The sequence below is a fragment of the Lithobates pipiens genome, unplaced genomic scaffold (assembly GCF_037356315.1).
Source record: "Lithobates pipiens isolate NorthernLeopardFrog02 unplaced genomic scaffold, aLitPip1_a1.2 Scaffold_16, whole genome shotgun sequence".
In the NCBI taxonomy this organism is placed as follows: domain Eukaryota; kingdom Metazoa; phylum Chordata; class Amphibia; order Anura; family Ranidae; genus Lithobates; species Lithobates pipiens.
The window spans coordinates 323,232,514-323,257,315 of NW_027507748.1; the positions used below are offsets into that span (position 1 = coordinate 323,232,514).

The 24,802-nt window shown below is 43.8% G+C and overlaps 1 protein-coding gene across 1 annotated transcript in view; it reads right to left on the reverse strand.

Annotated features, from left to right (window-relative positions):
- LOC143984362 (uncharacterized) overlaps window positions 1-18,303 on the reverse strand; it is a 46,830-nt gene extending 28,527 nt beyond the window's left edge. Inside the window, exons 1-2 of the mRNA XM_077484590.1 lie at window positions 18,118-18,303; window positions 10,454-10,795 (exon numbers count right to left, since the gene is read on the reverse strand). Coding sequence (XP_077340716.1) covers window positions 10,454-10,795; window positions 18,118-18,214 — 439 coding nt within the window. The 5' untranslated portion in view covers window positions 18,215-18,303. The remainder of the gene's footprint in view (window positions 1-10,453; window positions 10,796-18,117) is intronic.
- Between the last annotated feature and the right edge of the window lie 6,499 nt (window positions 18,304-24,802).

Consider the following 24,802-nt stretch of genomic DNA (forward strand, 5'->3'; position numbering starts at 1 on the left):
TTTGTTTTTTGATTTCAGCTTCTTAAATTAAAATTTGACAAAAGAACATGGAAGCTGATTGATTACTTTGCAGAGCTGCACCAGATTTTGCACTTTCTGGTTGTAGTAAACCTATCCCATAGTGCTTCACCGTGCTAAACCTTTCACCCAATTTCTAAATTGCTGCATTTGGAAATTTCAAAAGTCAGTATTAAGGAATATGAAAAGTGTATAATATAAATCTATAATAATGTGTAACTTTATCTTTAAATAGCAGATCTGCTGCAGTTATAAATTCCCCATCAGTGATGTGAAAGCAATATTACAGTAAAAAGTGCAACTACGCTGATCCTAAATTATATATATATATATATATATATATATATATATATATATATATATATATATATATATATAGAGAGAATTTTATATATTTTAATTCTCATGCTGCTAGCATTAGTAAATAGGAAAGTATATAATTGTTTCATGTTTTTTTTGTTTGTTTTTTACATTTCCAGAACTGGCCATTATAAATACCTAGTTATGCGGCTTGGTCCTTGCAATACTCTGGCAGTTTTCCAGGAATTTAGCAACAATGTTCTCCGAGATTTGTTGCAGCTATGTGTGGTGGTTTATCTCGATGATATCCTTATATTTTCCAAGTCCCTAGAGAGCCATCACACAGATGTCCGCCCTGTGCTGCAGAGGTTGAGAGATAATAACCTGTATTGCAAATTGGAGAAGTGCTGGTTTAATTGTGAACAGGTTAAATTTCTGGGTTATGTCATTTCCACTGCAGGTTATTCGATGGACCCAGAGAAACTTTGGGCAGTACTACAGTGGCCCGACCCCTGGGTTTACGTTCATTGCAGCGTTTTCTTGGCTTTGCCAATTATTATCAGAAGCTTATTCATAACTTCTCGTCTCTGGTCAAACCCCTGACTGATATGACCAGAAAGGATGGTAACCCACAGAATTGGTCTCCAGAGTCCATTAATGCCTTTGAGAGTCTCAAGGCTGCCTTTGCTTCTGCTCCTGTGTTGGTACATACTGATCCTATGGTACCTTTCATCCTTGAAGTTGATGCATCTCTAGACTGGAGTTGGTGTCTTGCTGTCTTAACGTCCTACCTCTGAGAGTGCTATGCATCCTTGTGGCTACTTTTCCAAGAAATTATTTCCTGCGGAGTGCAATCATAGGATTGGGGACAGAGAGTTGTTAGCGATTATTTTAGCCCTTAAAGAATGGAGGCATCTTCTTGAAGGTACGACTGTGCTGGTTCTTATTCTGACTGACCATAAGAATCTCACATTCTTGTCTGAGGCTAAACAGCTCTCTCCCAGAAGGGCGCGATGGGCTCTTTTCTTGTCAAGTTTTAATTACATAGTTTCATTCTTACCCGCTACTAAGAATGTAAGGGCTGATGCTTTGTCACAACAGTTTTCCTCCACTTCCAAGATGGAGTCAGTTACTGGCCACCCAGGGAAGAATCAACTCTTTTGGGCCATTTCCCAACAATTCTGGTGGCCTAGTCTATGTGCTGATGTAGCCGCCTTTGTAGCTGCTTGTTCCGTGTGTGCTCAGAGTAAGACACCACGACACCTTCCAGTGGGCCTCCTAAAACCCATACCCATCGGAGAGAGGCCTCGGACCCACGTGTCAATGGATTTAATTGTGGAGTTACCCAACTCTCAGGGCAACTCAGTTATCCTTATGGTGGTTGACAGGTTCTCGAAGATGTCTCATTGGATTCCACTTGAGAAGTTTTCCACATCTAAAGAAATGGCTTTTCTTTTTGCTTGGGAGATCTTTTGCTTACATGGGCTACCCAAGGTGATCGTCTCAGACAGGGGTAGACAGTTTCTGTCCAGGTTCTGGTGAGCTTTATGTGTACAGTTGGGAATTCAGCTTTCTATTTCCTCTGCGTATCACCCACAGTCCAATGGGGCCACAGAACGAGTGAACCAGTCCTTGGAACAGTTTTTATGTTGCTACATTTCTGATCACCATAACAACTGGTCAGACCTCTTACCTTGGCAGAATTTGCTCACAATAGTGCCGTCAATACTGCTTCTCGATTGTCTCCATTCATGGCGAATTATGGTTTCCAACCAACCATGTTGCCTGACTCATTTGTTCCTCAGATCATTCCTGCATTGGAGGAGCATCTCTGTGGTCTTCGTTCCACTTGGGTACAGGTCCAAGAGTCATTGCAATGTGCCAATGATAGGTACAGACTCCATTCTGACTGCAGACACCTACGTGCGCCTTCTTACCAAGTTGGGGACAGGGTCTGGCTGTCATCTCGCAACCTCTGACTCTGTGTTCTCTCATTAAAACTGGCACCACCCGGTGGCTTACGCTTTGGACCTTCCTTCTAATATGCATATTTCAAATGTTTTTCATGTCTCCTTATTTAAACCTTTGGTATGCAACTGTTTCACCACTTCAGTACCACATCCTCACCCAGTTCAGTTTGAGAACCATGAGGAATATGAGATACAATCTATCATTGAATCCCGTAGCTTCCGTGGGCGCGTACAGTACCTGGTTCATTGGAGGGGGTAGGGCCTGGAGGAACGCTCTTGGGTCGTATCCTTAGACGTACATGCTCCTGTCCTCCTCCGTGCCTTCCATAGATGTTTTCTCCTCAAACCTGGTGATCCTTGAGGGTGAAGGGCCGTTGAGGAGGGGGTCCAGCCCTTCCTTCTCAGAGCTTTTTGCTCAGCTGTCGGTTAATTGCCAAAGTCTCTTCCTTCCACAGTGACTCACCTGGTCTTCATTTCCTGCTCATCAGCTAGAGCTACTGGTTATATAAACTCCTTGGATCAGATCTTTAGTGCCTTTGCCTTAGTCAATATATCCGGACTCTATCTGCTGTGTTTTCCTGTGAAAGACTTTTGCTTGGCTGATTTCTCTTCTGGTTCCTGATCCTGTTTGCTGCACCCGACCTTGTGATCTCTGGACTCCTGTTTCTCTGACTTGTTCTGACTACCTGTCCTGATTACCGAATTCTGTTTTGACTACGTTTGCTCTGTTTATACCATTTTATTAAATAGTGTGATTTTTAATGCACTATTGACTCAGTCGGATTCATGGTTCCTGACAGTACAAAGTGTTCTAATTGTTCGAACCGACGTAGAATAAACCACATGGGCACGTGAGGCAGTAAACTAGGTATTCTGACTGGTTTGTGGGGCAAGTAAAGCAGTGACAGGTAGTGGGTCAGCCCCTAGCTCTAAATGGATACAACCAATGTAGCACAACCCACTAATTTTACTACCCAATTTCATGTTTAGCATATGAAAATGGAGGCTATATTGTCTAAACACTGGTCAATACTCTTAGAAGATCCGTCCCGACAGTCCTGCCTCACTAAAGAACCTAAAGTTTCCTAATGCAAGGCCCAGAATATCAAAAGTAAGCTAGCCCCTAGTAAGCTCAAGCCACCTCCAACTAATAGGCCTTTGATCGTGATACCTCTGATAGGCATGTTCCAATGCAAAAAACCTTTGGGTCTGACCTGTAATTTTATACAACATGGCCAAAAGAGTTTCTCACACAAAGGGAAAACATACCACACCAAAGAATTTTATGATTGCTTGACTGACTACGTGGTTTACTACCTCATGTGCCCATGTGGTTTATTCTACATCAGTCGAACAATTAGAACACTACGTACACCTTTTGGAGAGCACAGACGTTTCATTCGTGATGAACATAGTGTACCCCGGCACTTCCTTGAATACCACAATAAGTCCACAGCCGGCCTCCAAGTCTGGGCTATTGAATCCATTCCCCAATTGATTCCTGCAGCAGAACGCTTCTAATGCCTTTGCCAGCAGGAATTACTCCTTGGGTACCCTTTTACCTGAAGGACTCAACGAGTAACTAGAAGTTTATACCCTACTGTAATTATTCTGTAACTTGTCATATCAGTAACAGTATACTGATGGTTTATGCATAGACCATACCACCCTTTCTCATTTGTCATTGTTTCCTTTTCTTTTCAGCAGACCCTTATGGCCCAGATTATTCCATTTGGGGGGTTTCCACCTATATACACATCACTTATCTTTATCTATAACCCTTTCAGTCCAATTCTCTAACCGTATTCTCCCCACCCCCCCCCCCCCTTCCCTGTACACACACATATAGGTTATTGTATACAGAGTATAGATTTTCCTATTTACGCATATGAGTTTTGAATTGTTTCTAATTATATTTTAGTCATATAAGATGTATACATTTAAGCTTTTATATATATTTTTTTATATATTTGGATTATCTTCTATATACGCTCTGTTTAAGTACTTTTTGGATTTCCAGTCTGTACTTCTGCGCCATAATTTCAGTTGAAATTAGTTGTATTTTGAAAACCCCACGATGGTAAGGCTGGCCCCTGTAGTTCCACGACTGCCAGTGACCCATAGATAGCTCTGGAGGATAATTTCTCGCTCAGGCTTGCAAAAAGAGCTGGAGCTTTGAGCACGTCCATCTGCCCTCTACCTACTCATCAGAATGCATGTGCTTCCACTGTGGTGTCACTCATAAGCTAGTGATAGGAACTACAGATACCAGGGTGCCTTGGCGAGGCTCTGTAGCTTACGCATATATTTGCAAATGTGTGCAGACTAAACCCCTGTTTTTAACGCATACTGTTAGACAGGTTGATTCGTTGTCCGCGGGCTGAAATATTTTTAATAAAAACTTTTTATTTTTTTACAATTTTTAAGGAGCCCATTGGGGGGCTTTGGTGAAATATCAGGGATCTAAACAGACCTCTGATGTCTCACTTTTCAGAGAGAGAAAGGAACCGAGGACAGACAATCACCAGTCCCTTTCTCTGCAGCAAAGCAGCAGGGGGTATCTGCGCAGCACAGGGTGATTAGGGTGTGCCCAGGCACACCTGGCACATCCTGTGCACATGCCTATGCTCATCAGAATTCATATGCTTCCACAGTGGAGTCACTCATAAGATAGTGATAGGAACTACAGATACCAGGGTGGCTTGGTGAGGCTCGGTTGTCTGCTGGCTGGTCAGTAACTAAGCTTGGATTTTTTCCTTGGCCTTGTCTATAGCTCTGAGCATGTAGCCTTTTCTTTGCCCATTCTCTGCCTGCATAGCTCGGTGACGTCATTTCCGGTCGCTCTGGCCACGTTCCATGCTGGTTGTGGTTCCTGCTTCTGGGAAAATGACAGGGAACCTGTAAGGACGCTAAAAGCTTCAACACCTCCTTCTCCCTTGGTTTTTGATGAGCCTGAAAACTACTCTTATCCCCTGCTGATTTTGTATGTTTGCCCGCTGAGAAATAAATGATTAGTCTATAATTTTAGGTAGTTTTATTTTAACAGTAAGAGACAGAATAACAACAAAAAAGTTATAAATTGATTTGCATTTTAATGAGCGAAATAAGTATTTGATCCCCTATCAATCAGCAAGATTTCTGGGTCCCAGGTGTCTTCTATACAGGTAATGAGCTGAGATTAGGGGCATTCTCTTAAAGAGACTATTCCTAATCTCAACTTGTTACCTATATAAAAAACACCTGTCCACAGAAGCAATCAATCAATCAATCAATAAGATGCCAATCTCTCCACCATGACCAAGACCAAAGAGCTGTCCAAGGATGTCAGGGACAAGATTGTAGACCTACAGAAGGCTGGAATGGCTACAAGCAGCTTGGTAGGAGGGTGACAACAGCTGGTGTGATTATTCGCAAATGGAAGAAACACAAAATAACTGTCAATCTTCCTTGGTCTGGGGCTCCATGCAAGATCTCACTTTATGGAGTTTCAATGATCATGAGAACGGTGAGGAATCAGACCAGAACTACACAGAATCTTGTCAATGATCTCAAGGCAGCTGGAATCATATTCACCAAGAAAAAAAAAGGTAACACACTACGCCATTAAGGACTGAAATCCAAGGTCAGCATGACAATGACCCAAAACACACGGCCAAGGCAACAAAGAAGAGACTTAAGAAGAAGCACATTAAGGTCCTGGAGTGGCCTATCCAGTCTCCAGACCTTAATTCCATAGAAAATATGTGGAGGTAGCTGAAGGTTTGAGGTACTAAACGTCAGCTTCAAAACCCTAATGACTTGGAGAGGATCTGCAAAGAGGAGTGGGACAAAACCCCTCCTAAAAATTGTGCAAACCTGGTGGCCAACTACAAGAAATGTCTGATCTCTGTGATTATAAACAAGGGTTTTTCCACCAAGTGCTAAGTCATGTTTTGCAAAGGGGTCAAATACTTATTTCACAATCAATTTATAACTTTTTAAATTTTTGTTTGAGATTTTTTTGTTGTTATTCTGTCTCTCACTGTTAAAATAAACCTACCATTAAAATATAGAATGATAATTTGTTTGTTAGTGGGCAATTGTACAAAATCAGCAGGGACTCAAATACTTTTTTCCCTCACTGTATATGAAATGACCTTATTTGTAATTACCTTAATAATTCATATGCTTATTGGGCCATATTTCGTGTTAGTCAACAATGTATTAAGTTTAAGAGCATCAATATTTTACTCTATACATGTTTTATACTGGTTTCTAAGCCAGAGTGGTAAAATATTAAAGAAATCCTTTACTAGGCAGAGTAAGACTGAAAATGATTATGTGACATTACAAAATACCCTGAAACCTCAGAAACCATACTTATGAAAAGAACGGACGAGTATAAACCACAGTCCTGAAAAGGAGGGCCTTAGAAACCTTACTTTCGTTTACTGTGAAGTAAGACTATTTCACTGTTAATTCCACACCAGCAAGAGATCTCTACCTCCATCTATAAAGGCTGTTCTTAGAAAAGATTGAGATGAACTATAGAGGCCTTGAAGTTGGCCAAGTACCCTTCTTTACTTACTCTCCCTGTAATGCCATGCGTAGGGATAAAATGGAGGGGGGTTCACACCTTTTATTTTATCTATTAGAATTAATAATTGCACAAAAATATTTGCAAAACCATGCTCCACAGAATTTTTTTTTAGTTAGGGCTGGTAAAGGTTAGAACCAGAACAAGTAAAAAGGTTAGAAAAGGCTGGTAAGGGTTAGAACTGGAATAAGTATAACAATTAGAAAGGGCTGGTAAGGGTTAGAACTGGAACAAGTATAAAGATTAGAAAGCACTGGTAAGGGTTAGAACTAGAACAAGTATAAAGATTAGAAAGGGCTGGTAAGGGTTAGAAACCTAACAAGTAGAAGGATTAGAATGGGCTGGTAAGGGTTAGAATCGGAACAAGTAGAAAGATTAGAAAGGGCTGGTAAGAGTTAGAACCGTAACAAGTAGAAGGATTAGAATGGGCTGGTAAGGGTTAGAATCGGAACAAGTAGAAATATTAGAAAGGGCTGGTAAGGGTTAAAACAGTAACAAGTAGAAGGATTAGAAAGGGCTGGTGAGGGTTAAAATCGGAACAAGTATAAAGATTAGAAAGGGCTGGTAAGGGTTAGAACCAGAACAAGTAAAAAGATTACAAAGGGCTAGCAAGGATTAAAACTGGAACAAGTATAAAGATTAGAAAGCGCTGGTAAGGGTTAGAACTGAAACAAGTATAAAGATTCGAAAGGGCTGGCAAGGGTTAGAACCGTAACAAGCAGAAAGATAAGAAAGGTATGGTAAGTGTTAGAACTGGAACAAGTAAAAAGATTAAAAGAGGCTGGTAAGGCTTAGAACCGTAACAAGTAGAAAGATTAGAAAGGGCAGGTAAAGATTAGAACCGGAACAAGTAGAAAGATTGGAAAGGGCGGGTAAGGGTTAGAACCAGAACAAGTAGACAGATTAGAAAGGACTGGTAAGGATTAGAACCGGAACAAGTAGAAAGACTAGAAAGGGCTGGTAAGGGTTAGAACCTGAAAAAGTAGAAAGAGCTGGTAGGAGTTAGAACCGTAACAAGCAGAAAGATTAGAAAGGGCTGGTAAGGTTTAGAACCATAACAAGTAGAAGGATTAGAAAGGGCTGGTAAGGGTTAGAATAGGAACAAGTAGAAAGATTATAAAGGGCTGGTAAGGGTTATAACCAGAACAAGTAAAAAGATTAGAAAGGGCTGGTAAGGGTTAGAACCAGTACAAGTAGAAAGATTAGAAAGGGCTGGTAAGGGTTAGAACTGGAACAAGTAAAAAGATTAAAAGAGACTGGTAAGGGTTAGAACTGGAACAAGTTTAAAGATTAGAAAGGGCTGGCAAGGGTTAGAACCGGAACAAGTAGAAATATTAGAAAGGGCTGGTAAGGGTTAGAACTGGAACAAGTAGAAAGATTAAAAGGGGCTGGTAAGGGTTAGAACCGGAACAAGTAGAAAGATTAGAAAGGGCAGGTAAAGATTAGAACAGGAACAAGTAGAAAGATTAGAAGGGGCTGGTTAGGGTTAGAACCAGAAAAAGTAGAAAGATTAGAAAGAGCTGGTAAGGGTTAGAACCGGGAAAAAGTAGAAAGATTGGAAAGGGCTGGTAAGGGTTAGAACCGGAACAAGTAGAAAAGTTAGAAAGGGCTGGTAAGGGTTAGGACTGGAACAAGTAAAAAGATTAAAAGGGGCTGGTAAGGGTCAGAACAGGAACAAGTAGAAAGGTTAGAAAGGACTGGTAAGGATTAGAACCGTAACAAGTAGAAAGAGTAGAAAAGGCTGGTAAGGGTTAGAACCGTAACAAGTAGAAGGATTAGAAAGGGCTGGTAAGTGTTAGAATCGGAACAAGTAGAAAGATTAGAAGGGGCTGGTAAGGGTTAGAACCGGAACAAGTAGAAAGATTAGAAAGGGCTTGTTAAGAGTTAGAACCGGAACAAGTAGAAAGATTAGAAATATTAGAAATATTTTTAAGCACTTTCAACAGCTGATTTAGTGCTTCTTTAGCCCCGTTCACACTAAATGTGAGAGTGAAAAAGTGCTGCTTCATTTGAAGTAGCACGACTTCAAAGCCGCAGGTCAGTGCGATTTCAGGTGCTACTAGCCAGACATCTGTGTGACGTCATGCACAGATGTCTATGCATGTTGCACCTGAAATCCCTAAAAATAGTGCAGGAACCTTTTTTAAAGTTGGTGCGGCACTGCAAAGTCGGAGCTGCACCGATTTAAACAGTTCCATTGATGACAGCAGGGTATAACTTGTCATGCAATTTAAAACTGCATGACAAGTATGTGAAGTTTCCTGTTTCAGGGTGGCTCCTTTCTCTTCCAGCTTCCTTTGGAAGTATTCCTGCATGCAAGGACAATAGTTGTGTATTTCTACACTTTGTGCATTAAAGTGGTTCTAAAGGCTCAAGGTTTCTACCTACATGCATTCTATACTGACTACCTGATCTGGTTACTGAACTCTGGCTACGTATTGACTACGCTTACTCAGTTTACCTTTTTATTATTATTAAACAAGTGTGATTAACTGTAGTTCTGTCTCGGTCTGATTCATGGTTTCTGACACATACTGAAGCAGAGCACGATCCCCTCCCTTCGGAGACTGGGCCGCAGGGCAGTATTCCAACATGATAATGACCCAAAACACACCTCCAAGATGACCACTTCCTTGCTAAAGAAGCTGAGGGTAAAGGTGATGGACTGGCCAAGCATGTCTCCAGACCTAAACCCTATTGAGCATCTGTGGGGCATCCTCAAACGGAAGGTGGAAGAGCGCAAGGTCTTTAACATCCACCAGGAGTGGAAGAGGACTCCAGTGGCAACCTGTGAAGCTCTGGTGAACTCCATGCTCAAGAGGGTTAAAGCGGAGGTGCACCCTAAAGTGGACCTCCGCTCATCGGAACCCTCCCCCCCCTCCGGCGCCACAATTGGCACCTTTCGGGGGGAGGGGGGTGCAGATACCTGTACAGTACAGGTATTCTGCACCCACTTCCGGGATAGCTCTCTGCGGAAAGGGGCGTAGATTACGCCCCTTTCCGCAAGTGCCCGCCCCTTTCCGCAAGTGCTCCGCTGCCTGCTGGGAAACACACAGATCCCAGAGGCAGCGGGGACCATCCTTATTGCGCAGCGCGATTCGCGCATGCGCAGTAGGGAACCGGGAAATGAAGCCGAAAGGCTCCATTTCCTGATTCCCATACCCAAGATGGCGGCGGCAGCATCCAACAAGACGATTTAGAGATCGGCTTCGGGTGCCGACATCGCGGGCGCGCTGGACAGGTAAGTGTCACTATTTTAAAAGTCAGCAGCTGCAGTATTTGCTGGCTTTTAAAAAAAAAAAAAAAAACGCGGAGTCCCGGCGGACTCCCGCTTTAAGTCAGTGCTGGAAAATAATGGTGGCCACACAAAATAATGACACTTTAGGCCCAATTTGGACATTTTGAGGGGATAGCAAATTTACACTGTTATACAAGCTGTACACTCTACATTGTAGCAAAGTGTCATTTCTTCAGTGTTGTCACATGAAAAGATATAATAAAATATTTACAAAAATGTGAGGGGTGTACTCACTTTTGTGAGATACTGTATTTAGCAGTAATAAAACACAGTATTTTATAGTATACTTACTTCTAGCAATAAGAGTGGTCAAATCAAAAGCATTCAATGTGGATCTCCATAGCAAAGTGCAGTAATATACACCTGAATCTTGGCTCTGCACATCATGTATTTTTAACCTAGCACTATTTCCAGCAGTATCACAATTATATTTAGGTACACTTGTGCTACTTAGCCAAGAACAGATTATTTGAGGGGGTTCTCCTATTTTGAGAGTGCGTCTGAACCAGGTTATTGCACTGCCTTTATCCAGAGACTGAGTTATGCTGGAATGACAGAAAATGTTAGCTGTGCTTTTCTCATCCACAAACAGGGTATTTTCAGGATGGTAGGATGTCAAGTTAACCGTTAAACCTGGAAAATAGAAGCATAAGCAAATAACAGAAATGGTATATTTTTTTTAATATGTTTGCATTACTCAAACTGAAATATTTCAGTACTCACATAATTAAATATTTCCAAATTACATTTCAAGTGTGCTTATGCAAATATATATATATATATATATATATATATATACAGTATCTCACAAGTGAGTACACCCCTTTGATTTTTGTAAATATTTTACTATATTTTTTCATGTGACAACACTGAAGAAATGACACTTTGCTACAATGTAAAGTAGTGAGTGTACAGCTTGTATAACAGTGTACATTTGCTGTCCCCTCAAAATAACTCAACACACAGCCATTAATGTCTAAACCGCTGGCAACAAAAGTGAGTACACCCCCAAGTGAAAATGTCCAAATTGGGCCCAAAGTGTCAAAATTTTGTGTGGCCACCATTATTTTCCACCACTGCCCTAACCCTTTTGGGCATGGAGTTGACCAGAGCTTCACCGGCTGCCACTGGAGTCCTCTTGGCCCTTGTACACACGATCAGAGATTCCGACGGAATGTGTCCGATCGGAGCGTTTTGTCGGATATTCCGACTGTGTGTGGTTTGCATCGGACTGTTTCCGTCGGAATATCCGTCGGACCAAATTTTCCAACTTGCCGGAAATATTTTCAGACAAAATGCTCCTATCGGACATACTCCGATCATGTGTAGAGAATTCCGATCGGTCAAAGTGCCACGCATGCTCAGATCAAATTCCTACATCAAAGCTATTGGCTACTAGCCTGAACGTAACGAAATAACGTCATCCCGTTCTGAACGATCGGACATTCCGACAACTTCGTCCGACCGTGTGTATACAATAGTTTCGGACAAAATCCGTCTGACAAAATCCGACGGATTTGGTTGTTGGAATCTCTGAACGTGTGTACAAGGGCTTAGACTTCTCCATGAATCACAGAGCTGGTGGATGTTAGAGACCTTGCGCTCCTCCACCTTCCATTTGAGGACGCCTTGGCCAGTCCTTCACCTTTACCCTCAGCTGCTTTAGCAAGGCAGTGGCTAACTTGGAAGTGTCTTTGGGGGTCATTATCATGTTAGAATACTGCCCTGCGGACCAGTATTTGAAGGGAGGGGATCATGCTTGGCTTCAGTATGTCACAGTACACGTCGGCATTCATGGTTCCCTCAATGAACTGTAGCTCCTCAGTGCTGGCAGCACTCACACAGCCCCAGACCATGACACTCCCACCACCATGCTTTAGGCTCCATGCACACTGAAGCTGATAAACTGCAGTTTATTGGAGTTTGGGCGTTTTTTGTAAAAGCCCATAAACTCCACTCTATGTTAGCCTATGTGTCCATGCACACATGGATGTTTTTCAGCTTTAATGAGCAGTGGAGTTTATGGGCTTTTTTCTGAATGCCAGAAATTTGCGTTCAAAGTGCCGTTTTTCAGCGCCAAAAAACGACAAACGCCGATAAACGCTCATAAACGCTTGTAAACGCTCATAAACGCTCGTTCATTAGTGTTCGGCATTCTATTTTTCAATGCATTGTGGGATTTTTGGAGTGTCCTCTGTGTATTTTTATAAAAAACGCCCATTAACGCTAACGCTGTAAAACGCTCATAAACGCTAGTATAAAACGCTGTTAAAAGCAGGTTTTTAAACCAGCGTTTTGTGCCAGCAATCTGGAGTCCAGAAATAGCTTTTTTGAGCTTCAGTGTGCATGGAGCCTTACTGTAGGCAAGACACACTTGTCTTTGTATTCCTCACCTGTTTGCCGCCACACACGCTTGACACCATCTGAACCAAATAAGTTTATCTTGGTCTCATCAGACCACAGGACATTGTTCCAGCAATCCATGTTCTTAGTCTGCTTGTCTTCAGCAAACTGTTTGTGGGCTTTCTTGTGCATCACCTTTAGAAGAGGCTTACTTCTGGGACAACAGCCATGCAGACCAATTGACCAGTGTGTGGCGTATGGTTTGAGTACTGACAGGCTTACCCCCCACCCCTTCAACCTCTGCAGCAATGCTGGCAGCATTCATACGTCTATTTCCCAAAGACAACCTCTGGATATGATGCTAAGCATGTGCACTGAACTTCTTTGGTTGACCATGGCGAGGCCTGTTCTGACTTCTGAGTGGAACCTGTACTGTTAAACTGCTGTATGTGCAGATCCTCAGAGAGTTTTTTGCCATGAGGTGCCATGTTAAACTTCCAGTGATCAGTATGAGAAAGTGAGAGTGATAACACCAAATTTAACACACCTGCTCCCCATTCACACCTGAGACCTTGTAACACTAGCGAGTCACATGACACCAGGGAGGGAAAATGGCTAATTGGGCCCAATTTGGACATTTTCACTTATGGGTGTACATACTTTTGTTGACAGTGGTTTAGACATTAATGGCTGTGTGTTGAGTTATTTTGAGGGGATAGCAAATTTACACTGTTATACAAGCTGTACACTCACTACGTTACATTGTAGCAAAGTGCAATTTCTTCAGTGTTGTCACATGAAAATATACAATAAAATATTTACAAAAATGTGAGGGGTGTACTCACTTTTGTGAGATACTGTATATATATATATTCACATTAATTACATTAAATATTAATAAAGAGCATTATTTGCTGACTCCATTTTTTCTTACTTTGAATATGTCTATATATGCTTAGTCCATCCCAGTAGCTGCAGCTGCTGCTTTTTAGTACTTCCTACTCTTCATAACAGCCAGCAGGTGGGGTGATACATCAGCTTCATGCTGATTGCAAAACTACATCTGCCATGGTTCCTTGCAGTACCTCAAGTCACTATACTGCTGGTCCATCTGAGTGAAAGAACATATCCCCAGGCACCCTTTAGAAGTGCATGTTTTAGGGAGGGAGCTGGCTACTGGCTGGTGTAGACTTTGGCTATGCAGTACTCATCACTTGTTTAAATACATTTGATCAGCTCAGATTCTGAAACCAAAATCAAGTAACTAATCAGCACAGATTAGCTAAAGTCTGCACAATCCACCTGCCAGTGGTGCTGATCTCCTGGGATGCAATAGATATGTTTTTTCACTTTGACTCATCACTCCTCATCACTTACACTTGTAGTCTCTGCTCTCAGTGCACCTGAATGGGTGGCTGCACAAGGAAGTATTGAGAGAGCAGAATGCAATATGAACACAGGCATAAAAGGAATGAATGCAGATGGGGATCTCTGGAATTATTCTAGGATATTTATGGAGAGGGAATGTACACGAAATTTTAAAGGAAATATGATGAAACAATTGAGAATTGAAACTATGTATATAAGTATTTTTTTGGGTTTTATTTTTGACTGCAGGTACATTTTGTGCTGGAAATCTCTGTACAGTTTACCTTTAAACACAAACACAACACACATACCCTTTATTTTGTTCAACGACAGATCTCTGCACCAGCACAAGTGATGTTGATGCAGGGATCTCTCCTGCTGTGGTATTGTATTCTGACAGAGGGAATATACCCTTGCCATAATAAACTGATCAGCGCTTGCAGTCATTGGCTGCAAGCACTAACCAAATGCTGGTTTTCCTCCTGAATTCCTCTTTGAATCTGCATGGTTGTTTTGAGTGTTACTAAACCCAGGATCCTGCATTCACTACATCTGGTCTCCCACAATACACAGAACATGGTAATGCAATTATTTTACTAACTATAAACTGCTAAAGTCCCTTTGTCATCATCTGTATATAGCAGTCTTGTGACTTCTATCAGTTTCTGGTTAAAGCTTGTAAGAGGAGTTTTCATTCTACTCTCACTGTCCTATGAGGCTGCAGGACCACTGACCCTCTGTCTGAACAGTGCTGATTGGTCCGGTGCCGATCACACGCACCCCCCCAAGAAAAATAAAAAATACTCTCTGGCAATACACACCACACTGAGCATGTGCAGAGTGATTCCAATGTCAGAGGTGCGGCAGTGGGAGAGTGGAGAGTTGAGATCACCTCTCACCACCCGCCTATGCATCACCGCTGTTCCGCCCTCACTCTAGCGTAGGATGGAACCCACCCTGCCTTTGTGCTCAGTGGACCAATGCCCATGTTAATGCTGCCACCAATGCAGTGACAATCCACATCTGGTGGCAGCCGACATGGCAAGTGATATGCTGCATCTGGTGGCAGGCAACATAGCAAGTGACAATCCACATTTGGTGGCAGGCGACATGGCAAGTGACATGCTACATCTGGTGGCAGATGACGTGGCAAGTGACACACTGCATTTGGTGGCAGGAGACGGTGGTAAATGACAACTTGCATATGGTATAAAGCAGGGGTCTCAAACTGGCGGCCCTCCAGCTGTTGCTAAACTACAAGTCCCATGAGGCATTGCAAGGCTGACAGTTACAAGCGTGACTCCCACAGGCAGAGGCATGATGGGACTTGTAGTTTTGCAACAGCTGGAGGGTCGCCAGTTTGAGACCTCTGGTATAAAGGGTCCCCAACAAAACCTTCCCAAAGAAGTGGGGCAATTGGACTATCTTGGTACTGTACAACAGAAGTAAATTCAAATATGTCAGTAGATATGTAAAAAAAAAAATATATATTTTAACTTTAATTTTAGATTTTTCAATTTTCCACAATTTTCATTTATTTACACCCTTTCACCATTTATTTCCTACCCACCCAACCATCACAGTCACATTCCCTCACTCACAGCTTGCCATTCACTTCAACCACTCCAGTCACACTTTTTCACACCCAGTTCCTTTAAAGTACATAGTTTACCCACATTCATCTGTCTTATTCCAATTATTTAGATTCCAGTCCATTGTTTTGTTAGTCCCCCCCTAGTCGCCATGGGGGAACCCCCCTCTTTGGTGATGCCTTCTACCCTGTGCCTGCTCTGGATGTGGGTAAGCAGCTTCGCTCTTTCCCTATATATATATATATATATATATATATATATATATATATATATATACATACACATTATATATTGTTTAATTGATATTTCTGTATTAAATGTTTTCACTGTATATTTCTTTGGTTAATTATATTGTCATTGATTATCTGTCAACCAAATTACAGATACCCCCCATGAAGCAGCAATAGTCCGCAAAACTAGTTTAGATGTTATACGTGATCAATTATCCCACTGTGATCTTCCCCGTTTGGGGATCATTATCTTGGTAATACATATGGATCATTACCTGTATGTACCATATGTACCATTACCATATGCTTTTAACCTGAAACTGATTGTTATGCGTTATTAATTTTGTAATAATACATTTTTGTATTTATTTTTACATATCTGCTTACATATTTGAATTTACTTCTGTTGTACCGTACCAAGATAGTCCAATTGCCCAACTTCTTTGGGGGGGTTTGGTTGGGGACCAAGCTCCCGATCCCTTTGTTTCTAAGTTTCTACATGATGGTACAATTCTTTACACATTTGTTTTTATTATTATATTGCTATAGAGGCTACCCCTATCTACCCAACCTGCATATGGTGGCAGGTGATGTGGCAAGTGACATGCTGCATCTGGTGGCAGGCCACATGGCAAGCTGCATCTGAAAGCAGGCGACGTGGCAAGTGACAAGCTGGATCTGATGGCAGGCAACGTGGCAAGTGACAAGCTGTATCTGGAGGCAGGCAACGTGGCAAGTGACAAGCTGCATCTGGTGGCAGGCAACGTGGCAAGTGACAAACTGCATCTGGTGGCAAGTGACACACGAAGGGCACCCACTGATTTGGCATTATAGAGAGTTGAACTATTTAATTTTATATTACAATGTATTAATAGAAATAATGCGCTTCAATCATCCTGATACCATATCAACCATGGTGTCGGGATGATTGAAACGCTGACATGAGACATTGCCCTGACAAATTGCCCATGAAAAACCACATGTCACACCCCCCACGACAACTCCCACCCCAACCCCCCTCTCCTTGGCACAATATTCTTCCACAAAGCCGTTTCCCGGTGCCAAAAAGGTTGGGCACCGCTGATTTAACAGTTTTGCTTCAAGTAAAGTGAAAAACACCATAATTTTTTATTCCAGACACTGCTTAAGTATAACCTCACATATTTTAAATTGGCCTGACAGCTAGAGACATGATAGACATATGAAATAATGTGTAAATGATAGTAGGTAGATAGATAATTTGTTATGTGTTGATATAGCTAATATAGCTATAGCTATGTGTTGATATGTGCTAATGTTGACATAGCCCCATTTTCACCGGGGGGATATATTTTTTGCCATGCTGCAAAGCATCATGGCCACAACATGTATTCAACCCCTTCTGATTGTCTTTTCAACCTAAGGCCCCATTCATACATGTGTATTTATGTGTGCTTCAGGTACAGTGCATTAAAAAAGTCCTGCATGCTGCATTTTTGTTGCGCTTTCATCAAAACGCACATGTATTTATTACAGGTACTTATATAGCGCTGTCAATTTACGCAGCATGTTATATATTATGAATTCACATCAGTACCAGCCCTGAAGGAGCTTACAATCTAAGGGTCCCTAACTCACATTCATATATGCACATACAAGGGCCAATTTATACAGGAGCCAATTAACCTACCAACATGTCTCTGAAGTGTGGGTAAGAAAATGGAGTACCCAGAGGAAACCCGCACAGGGAGAACATGCAAATTCTGTGCAGCTAGTGCCTAGAGCTGCTCGGCACTAGGCAGAAGTGCTAATCACTTAGCCACTGTGCTGCCCCGTTCTTTTGAGATCAATCATAAATAAGGTGCTTAAAATGCATGTAAAACCTAAAACGTAATGCACCACAAAACACTGTACCAATGTAAAACAGCCCTAAAAGGGTAGCCGGGAGGAGGTAAAACAGTTCTCAACCCTTGATTTTTATCACCCCTGTGACCTAGGGTTGCCACCTGTCCAGGATTCACCCGGACAGTTCAGGTTTTGAATCATGTGTCCGGGTTTCAGTCCACTTGAAACCTGGACACAATATTAAGGCAGTAATGCAGCGCAGTGAGGGTGAAGGGGCACTATGCAAGCCACATTACTATTCTCCTTGGAGCGCCCAAAGGTGTCCTAGGTCTTTTGAAATCCTTCACAGAATCCCCCAAAACATTTTTTTGCTGTGCGCCACTAAAGTGTTCGGGTTTGGCTTGAAGAAAAAGTGGCAACCCTACTGTGACCACAACTATAAACAAGTAATAGGATTCACAGTGCAAATATTTACATGTGAAATCTGGAACTGTGAATAACAATTGTCACCTGCATCTATAATTTTAGCTGTTATGTACTAGAAAAGTGCTGCAACAGTCACACTCGTAATAAGTAGTGGTATTTGATCTTACTTTACCTTTGCATAGCAGCGCCTGCAGCATTAAACATAACCAAATCATGTCCTCAGCACAGGAGAGATGCTCAGCTTGTGTATCGGCGTAGATGAATCTCATTTCACAGGAAATGGTCAACTGTTAAATTTCTGACTGTCAGCATGCATCTCAAGAGCAGAATACACAAAACGAAATGGTAGTAAACTTTCAGTATGATTAGCTGCAATGTATGTGGTGAGACTGGTCAAGATTTGTTATTGAGTATATACCTCATGGAAGTGTAGGAGAGCACTTGTTTATTCTTTCACACCCCTGCTGTTGCTGGCACCAAATTGGCTACTTAGTAATTATTACATTTTGGGTCACAGAACATTTTCAAATTCATTTTTTATTATATATTCTTATTTAAATTTTTAAATCAGTTATACAAATGCTTTCTTTTTATCACACATTTTAAACATTCATGTTTACAATTATATTTAACACAGCATTTTCTATACCCCCCCCCCCCCCCCGAGCAAAACAAAAAAAAAAATTATAATGTACCCAACACTCCCCTTCTCTCACTCACTTCCCTCTCTGTTGGCGTTAACCCTCTAATAATCGTATGTACCTCTACATTTTCATGAATTCCAACCACTGTTGCCATACCCTTTGGTATTTTTCCCGTTTCTTCCATCATATGTATAGACTCTTCTATGATTCTTATACACCATCTTATGTGCTGCCATGTATCTTGCATATAAGTGGACTGTTTCTATTTAGAAAGGAGTGTGTTTTTACATCTTAACCAGTTCCCGACCAGCGCACGCCAATGTACGTCGGCAGAATGGTACCGGCAGGCATATTGGCGTACAGGTATGTCCAATCTTCAATGCCGCACTGCCATCGCGAGCGCACCAGCGGCGGCACACTCGCATGCTGGTCGGGACCCCCGTGAGTCCGGTCGCGGGTCCTGTGAACTCGATCGCCGCGGGTATACCTGCGATCGTCTCACAGGGCGGCTGAATGGAGAAATGCAGTTGTAAACAGCATTTCTCCATTCTGCCTAGCAACTAGTGACGCTGATCTCTGCTCCATGTGATTGTGACCAAGCCTCCCTGATGTCTGTGGCCAATTATAGCTCAGGGGGTTTAGTACATGACCCACACTATATAAGGCCGCCAGCGTGGCGGCCTTGTGTAGTGTGTTGCAGCGTTCAGGGAGACAGCAGGATAGGCAGGGACAGTGTGTTCTTTTCTTGTGAACCTAGCACTGTTAAAATGGGTGTTGTGTGCCTCCAGCACAGTATACACCTGAAACTACCCTTTATTGCTGGTGCTCTGTAATACAGGCATCTGCAGGAGTTAAAGAGGGTGTTGTGTGCCTCCAGCACAGTATACACCTGAAGATTCCCTTTATTGCTGGTGTTCTGTAATACAGGCATCTGCAGGAGTTAAAGTGGTTGTTGTGTGCCTCCAGCACAGTATACATCTGAAGATACCCCTTATTGCTGGTGTTCTGTAATACAGGCATCTGCAGTAGTTAAAGTGGGTGTTGTGTGCCTCCAGCACAGTATACACCTGAAGATACCTCTTATTGCTGGTGTTCTGTAATACAGGCATCTGCAGGAGTTAAAGTGGGTGTTGTGTGCCTCCAGCACAGTATACATCTGAAGATACCCCTTATTGCTGGTGTTCTGTAATACAGGTATCTGCAGCAGTTTAAGTGGGTGTTGTGTGCCTCCAGCACAGTATACACCTGAAGATACCCCTTATTGCTGGTGTTCTGTAATACAGGCATCTGCAGCAGTTAAATTGGGTGTTGTGTGCCTCCAGCACAATATACACCTGAAGCTACCCTTTATTACTGGTGTTCTGTAATAAAGGCATCTGTAGCAGTTAAAGTGGGTGTGGTGTGTCTCCAGGGCAGTATACACCTGAAGATACCCCTTATTGCTGGTGTTCTGTAATAAAGGCATCTGCAGCATTTACAGTGGGTGTTGTGTGCCTCCTGCACAGTATACACCTGAAGCTACCCCTTATTGCTGGTGCTGTTCTGTTTCTGTAACATAGGCAGGCAGCTGCAGTAATTACAGTCAGTGTACTGTGTCATCTGCTCAGTGTGCACCTAAAGCTACCCAATTGCTGGTTTTCCCATCTCCCTGCAGGCCATTTCTATGTCTGGAAGGCCAACAAGGAGAGGCAGACAGTCACGAGCCAATAAAAGAGGGAAAGCAGGCTCTGTGTCTAGAGACAACAGTGCTGGTCATGGACGCGGTGCATCGTCATCATCAGCACGTGGCCATGGGACACGCTTGTCCTTATTTTCGGCAGCTGGATGTGTTGAGCCGAATCATGCCGAAGACCTGGTAGAGTAGATGACCAAGCCCTCCTCATCCTCTCTCACCCAGGCTCATGGTACTAGCAAAGCAGCTGCCAACACGTTCTCTTCCCTCGTCTCAATGTCATCAGTCACTCCTTCCCTAGACCCACCATGTCCTCATGAGGAGTCCCCCGAACTGTTTGAGCACAGTGTTGGGTACATGCTCCAGGAGGATGCCCAGCATTTTGAAGGCTCTGATGATGATACCCAGCTAGAGGAAGGCAGTAGCGTGAGCGCAGAGAGAGGGGATGCTCAAGAAGGCAGTCATGTTCCATCAGCTGCAGCATACTGCCAGGTTTACTCCAGTGATGAAGAGAGAGAGGGGGTGATAAGGTCACTCACTCCACGGTGGTGCCTGATAGGAGAGAGGAGGAGGAGGGGGCACATCTCCAACGAGACAGGATCCCCTTTCCAGGGGCCAGCTTAGGGGCAGCACCCCGACTGAATCACACCGCAGAGCTCCACCTGTGCAGGGAGCGCTGCCTCTGCATATTATTCCAAAAGTTCTTTGGTGTGGGCCTTTTTTGAGACGAGTGCATCAGATCGCACCGCTGCTATCAGCAACATATGTCTCAAGCGTATCTCGCGTGGCCAAAACATCAGCCACTTGGGCACCACATGCTTGACCATACATATGTTGACCTGCCATGCACCTCGTTTGGCAAGCGCACCTAAAGACCCACACCAAAGAACAAAGCAGACCTCTCCTTGCTCCTCATCAGCTGGGATCTCCAACCCCACTAGACCTTCAGTCCTCTCTGAAACCTGCACTGAGAGGAATGAAGGTGTAGAATTAGGTGTGTCACAGCCAAGTACTTGCGGGCACTCTGCTAGCAGTACACCGACGTCCGATTGTACCAGGCAAATTTCCCTGCGCCAGCTGCTGGAACGTCGAAAGAAGTTCACTCCCAACCATCCACATGCCCAGCGGTTGAATGCTAGCTTGGCTAAATTGCTAGCACTTCAGCTGCTGCCTTTTCAGTTGGTAGACTCGGCCCCCTTCCGTGAGTTCGTGCAATGTGCGGTTCCTCAGTGGCAGGTCCCCAAACGCCACTTTTTCTCACGGAAGGCGATTCCGGCTCTCTACCGGCATGTGGAAGGCAATCTCCATGCCTTGCTGGACAGGATGGTCAGCGGTAAGGTGCATATTACCGCTGACTCATGGTCCAGCAGGCATGGACAGGGATGTTACCTATCTTTCACGGCCCATTGGGTCACTTTTCTGACAGCTGGAAAGGATGCAGGACAAGGCGCAGTAGTGTTGGAGGTTGTTCTGCCACCACGCCTCCAAAATGCTACTACTGGTTGTGACACACCTCTCTCCTCCACCCCCTCCTCTTCCTCAGGGTCACCACGCCAGTGGGGCATGATCAGGGATGCATGCACTGTCCTGTCACCATTTGAGGAGGCCACGAGGATGGTGAGCAGTGACAGTGCATGCATCAGTGACACTGTACCTCTTGTCCACTCGTTGGAGCATACGCTGCGTGGAATAATGGACAGGGCACTTGAGGCAGAACAGAGGCGTGAAGAGGAGGACTTCCTTGCCTCTCAAGGCCCCCTTTATCCAGACAGTGTTCCTGCTGTCCCACCCATCACACAGGAAGAAGACAAGGAGAAGGAGGAGGAGGATTGTGTCAGCATGGAGGTGGAGGCTGGCACTCAGCATCAGCAGCAGCATCAGCAGTCTTTTAGGGATGATTTACAGTCCCAAGAAACCCGTGGACTTGTACGTGGCTGGGAGGAGGTGGCTGCGGATCATGTTGTCCTTAGTGACCCAGAGGACTCCGGACCGAATGCCATAGCGAAACCTACTCTGCATGGCCTCCCTGATCCTGTAAAGCCTGTGGAAGGATCCTCGTATTCTTCAGATCAAGGAGAGGGACCATTACTGGCTGGCCACTCTCCTTGATCCACGGTACAAGGGTAAGGTTGCGGACCTTATCTTGCCGTTGCAGAGGGAGCAGAGGATGAGACATCTCCGGGAGGTCTTGCAGAAAGGTCTGTGCAACGCGTTCCCAGAGAATGGGAGGTTACAAACTCCTGGTCCTGGACAATGTGTTGCTGAGGCTTCGGTCAGTCAGAGAAGGAGCAGTGGAGAAGGTGGCCGTCTAACCGATGCGTTCAGACAGTTTTTTAGTCCGCAGCCTCAAGGTATGATCGCTTCCAGCAACCATCGCCAGCGTCTGATTTACATGGTGCAGGAATACCTAGGGGCAAGGTCAGACTTGGACATATTTCCCACCAAAAATCCTCTGGCTTACTGGATCCTAAGGATGGATCACTGGCCAGAGCTTGCACAGTATGCAATTGAGCTACTGGCCTGTCCTGCATCCAGCATTCTTTCGGAACGCACCTTCAGTGCTGCTGGAGGCTTTGCAAGCGATCACAGGGTGCGCCTTTCCACCAACTCGGTTGATCGACTGACCTTCATAAAGATGAATCAGTCTTGGATCACCACCAGCTACCAAGCACCTGAAGCTGATGTAACCGAATAATTTTTTTTGAAATGTCATATCCCTTCAAGATTGCCTATGCTGATGCTGAGTAACTGAACTGTTATGTTGACTGACTATCCTCTTCCTCTTCAGTGATCCTGCTGATAGCTTGGAAGAACATTTTTGGTTCTGGGTGACGCCACCAGTGGCTAAGGCCCAATTTTTCAGCACCTGTTTAAAGTGGTTGTAAACCCTTACAAACCACTTTGACCTACAGGTAAGCCTAGATTAAGGCTTACCTGTAGGTCCAAGAAATATCTCCTAAACCTACACGGTTTAGGAGATATTTGGCAAAACACAGGCACCGCTGTCTATGGCACATGCGCCATAGACAGCGGCATGCAGACGCACTGAGCGCGCCACTGTCAACGGCGATATGCCGCGAGTGGTGGCTCCCGTGCGCATGCGCGGGAGTGACATCATCGCGGCTTCGGCGAATGACAGCGCCAGAGCAGCGAGACCCACCGAGAAGATGGAGGCTCTGTACACAAGGGGACAGCGGTGACTTCGCTGGCTCCTGTGTCAGGTAAGTGACACATAATGGACTACTATGTGATGCATAGTAGTCCATTATGCTTTACCTTTGCAGAGAATCAAAGAAGAAGTAAACCCATCAGGGTTTACTTCCTCTTTAATAGGGGCTTGTAATTACAATTTTTGATGCAATGCTTTGCAGCATGGGCTCATTCCTGCACTCCAAATAGAATATATGGGAGAGGTTGCAGTGTCGTGGCACCAGCAGCAGTGCCTAAGGCCCAATTTTTCAGCCCCTGTTTAACAGGGGCATGTAATTAAAAATTTTGATGCAATGCTTTGCAGCAGGGCTCATTCCTGCACTCCAACTAGAGTATCTGGGAGAGGTTGAAGTGTCGTGGCACCAGGACCAGTGTCTGAGGCCCAATTTTTCGGGGCCTTAGGGGTGATACCCCTTCCCTATGTTTTCCAAAAAGCTTAAAAATAGATTTTTTGACTGGAGCTCCACATTAAAAATGTACCAGTTCAAAATTACAAACAGATTCTACTTAACACAACAAACCTACACAGTCCCTGTCTTGTTTGCACCGCCTGTATACTGCTGTTCTGAGTATATAGGGCCTGGGGGCCCCACGCCTTTACTTTTTTAATTTGGGTATGGGGTTCCCCTTAATATCCGTACAAGACCGAAGGGGCTGGTATTGGTCGGGGGGGGGGGGGGGGGGCTATCCATGCCATTTTTCTCAATGATTTTCATCCGTATTGCTGGAACCAGACATTACATAAAAAACCGCAAGCAGTTTTAAATTACTTTTTTTCCGTTAAATGTCATTTTGTGCAGGGACTGTTCTAAACACGGGAAACACGTGCCACTTCACAGACATACTATAGACACCCCCAGACATGATATTTAAAAGGAATATTTCACTTTTTTCGTCATTAAAATCAGTGCTCCTGAAGAAACGGCCGTTTAAAAAAAAAATGTTGCCATTGATCCATGTCCCCTGGGGCAGGAGCCGGGTCCCCAAACCGTTTTTCAGACAATATCTTGCATATTATCCTTTAAAATTAGTACTTTTGATTTTGAATGTTCGCGTCCCATAGACTTTAATGGGGTTCTAAAGTTTGTACGAATTTTTGGTCCGGTCGAAAGTTCTGTTGCGAACCGAACCGGGGGGTGTTCAGCTCATCCCTAGTGCCCAACCTTTTGAAGAGCGAGGGCCACATAATGACTTGGTAACTGGTCACGGGCCACAATAAGTGGAGCGGACGCAAGACAGATCCATGTCCGCTCTGCACTCTACTATGTTGGCCCCCTATCCGATCCAATCAGATGGAAGGGGACAGATCCCCTTCTGTTTTCGTGGATTGG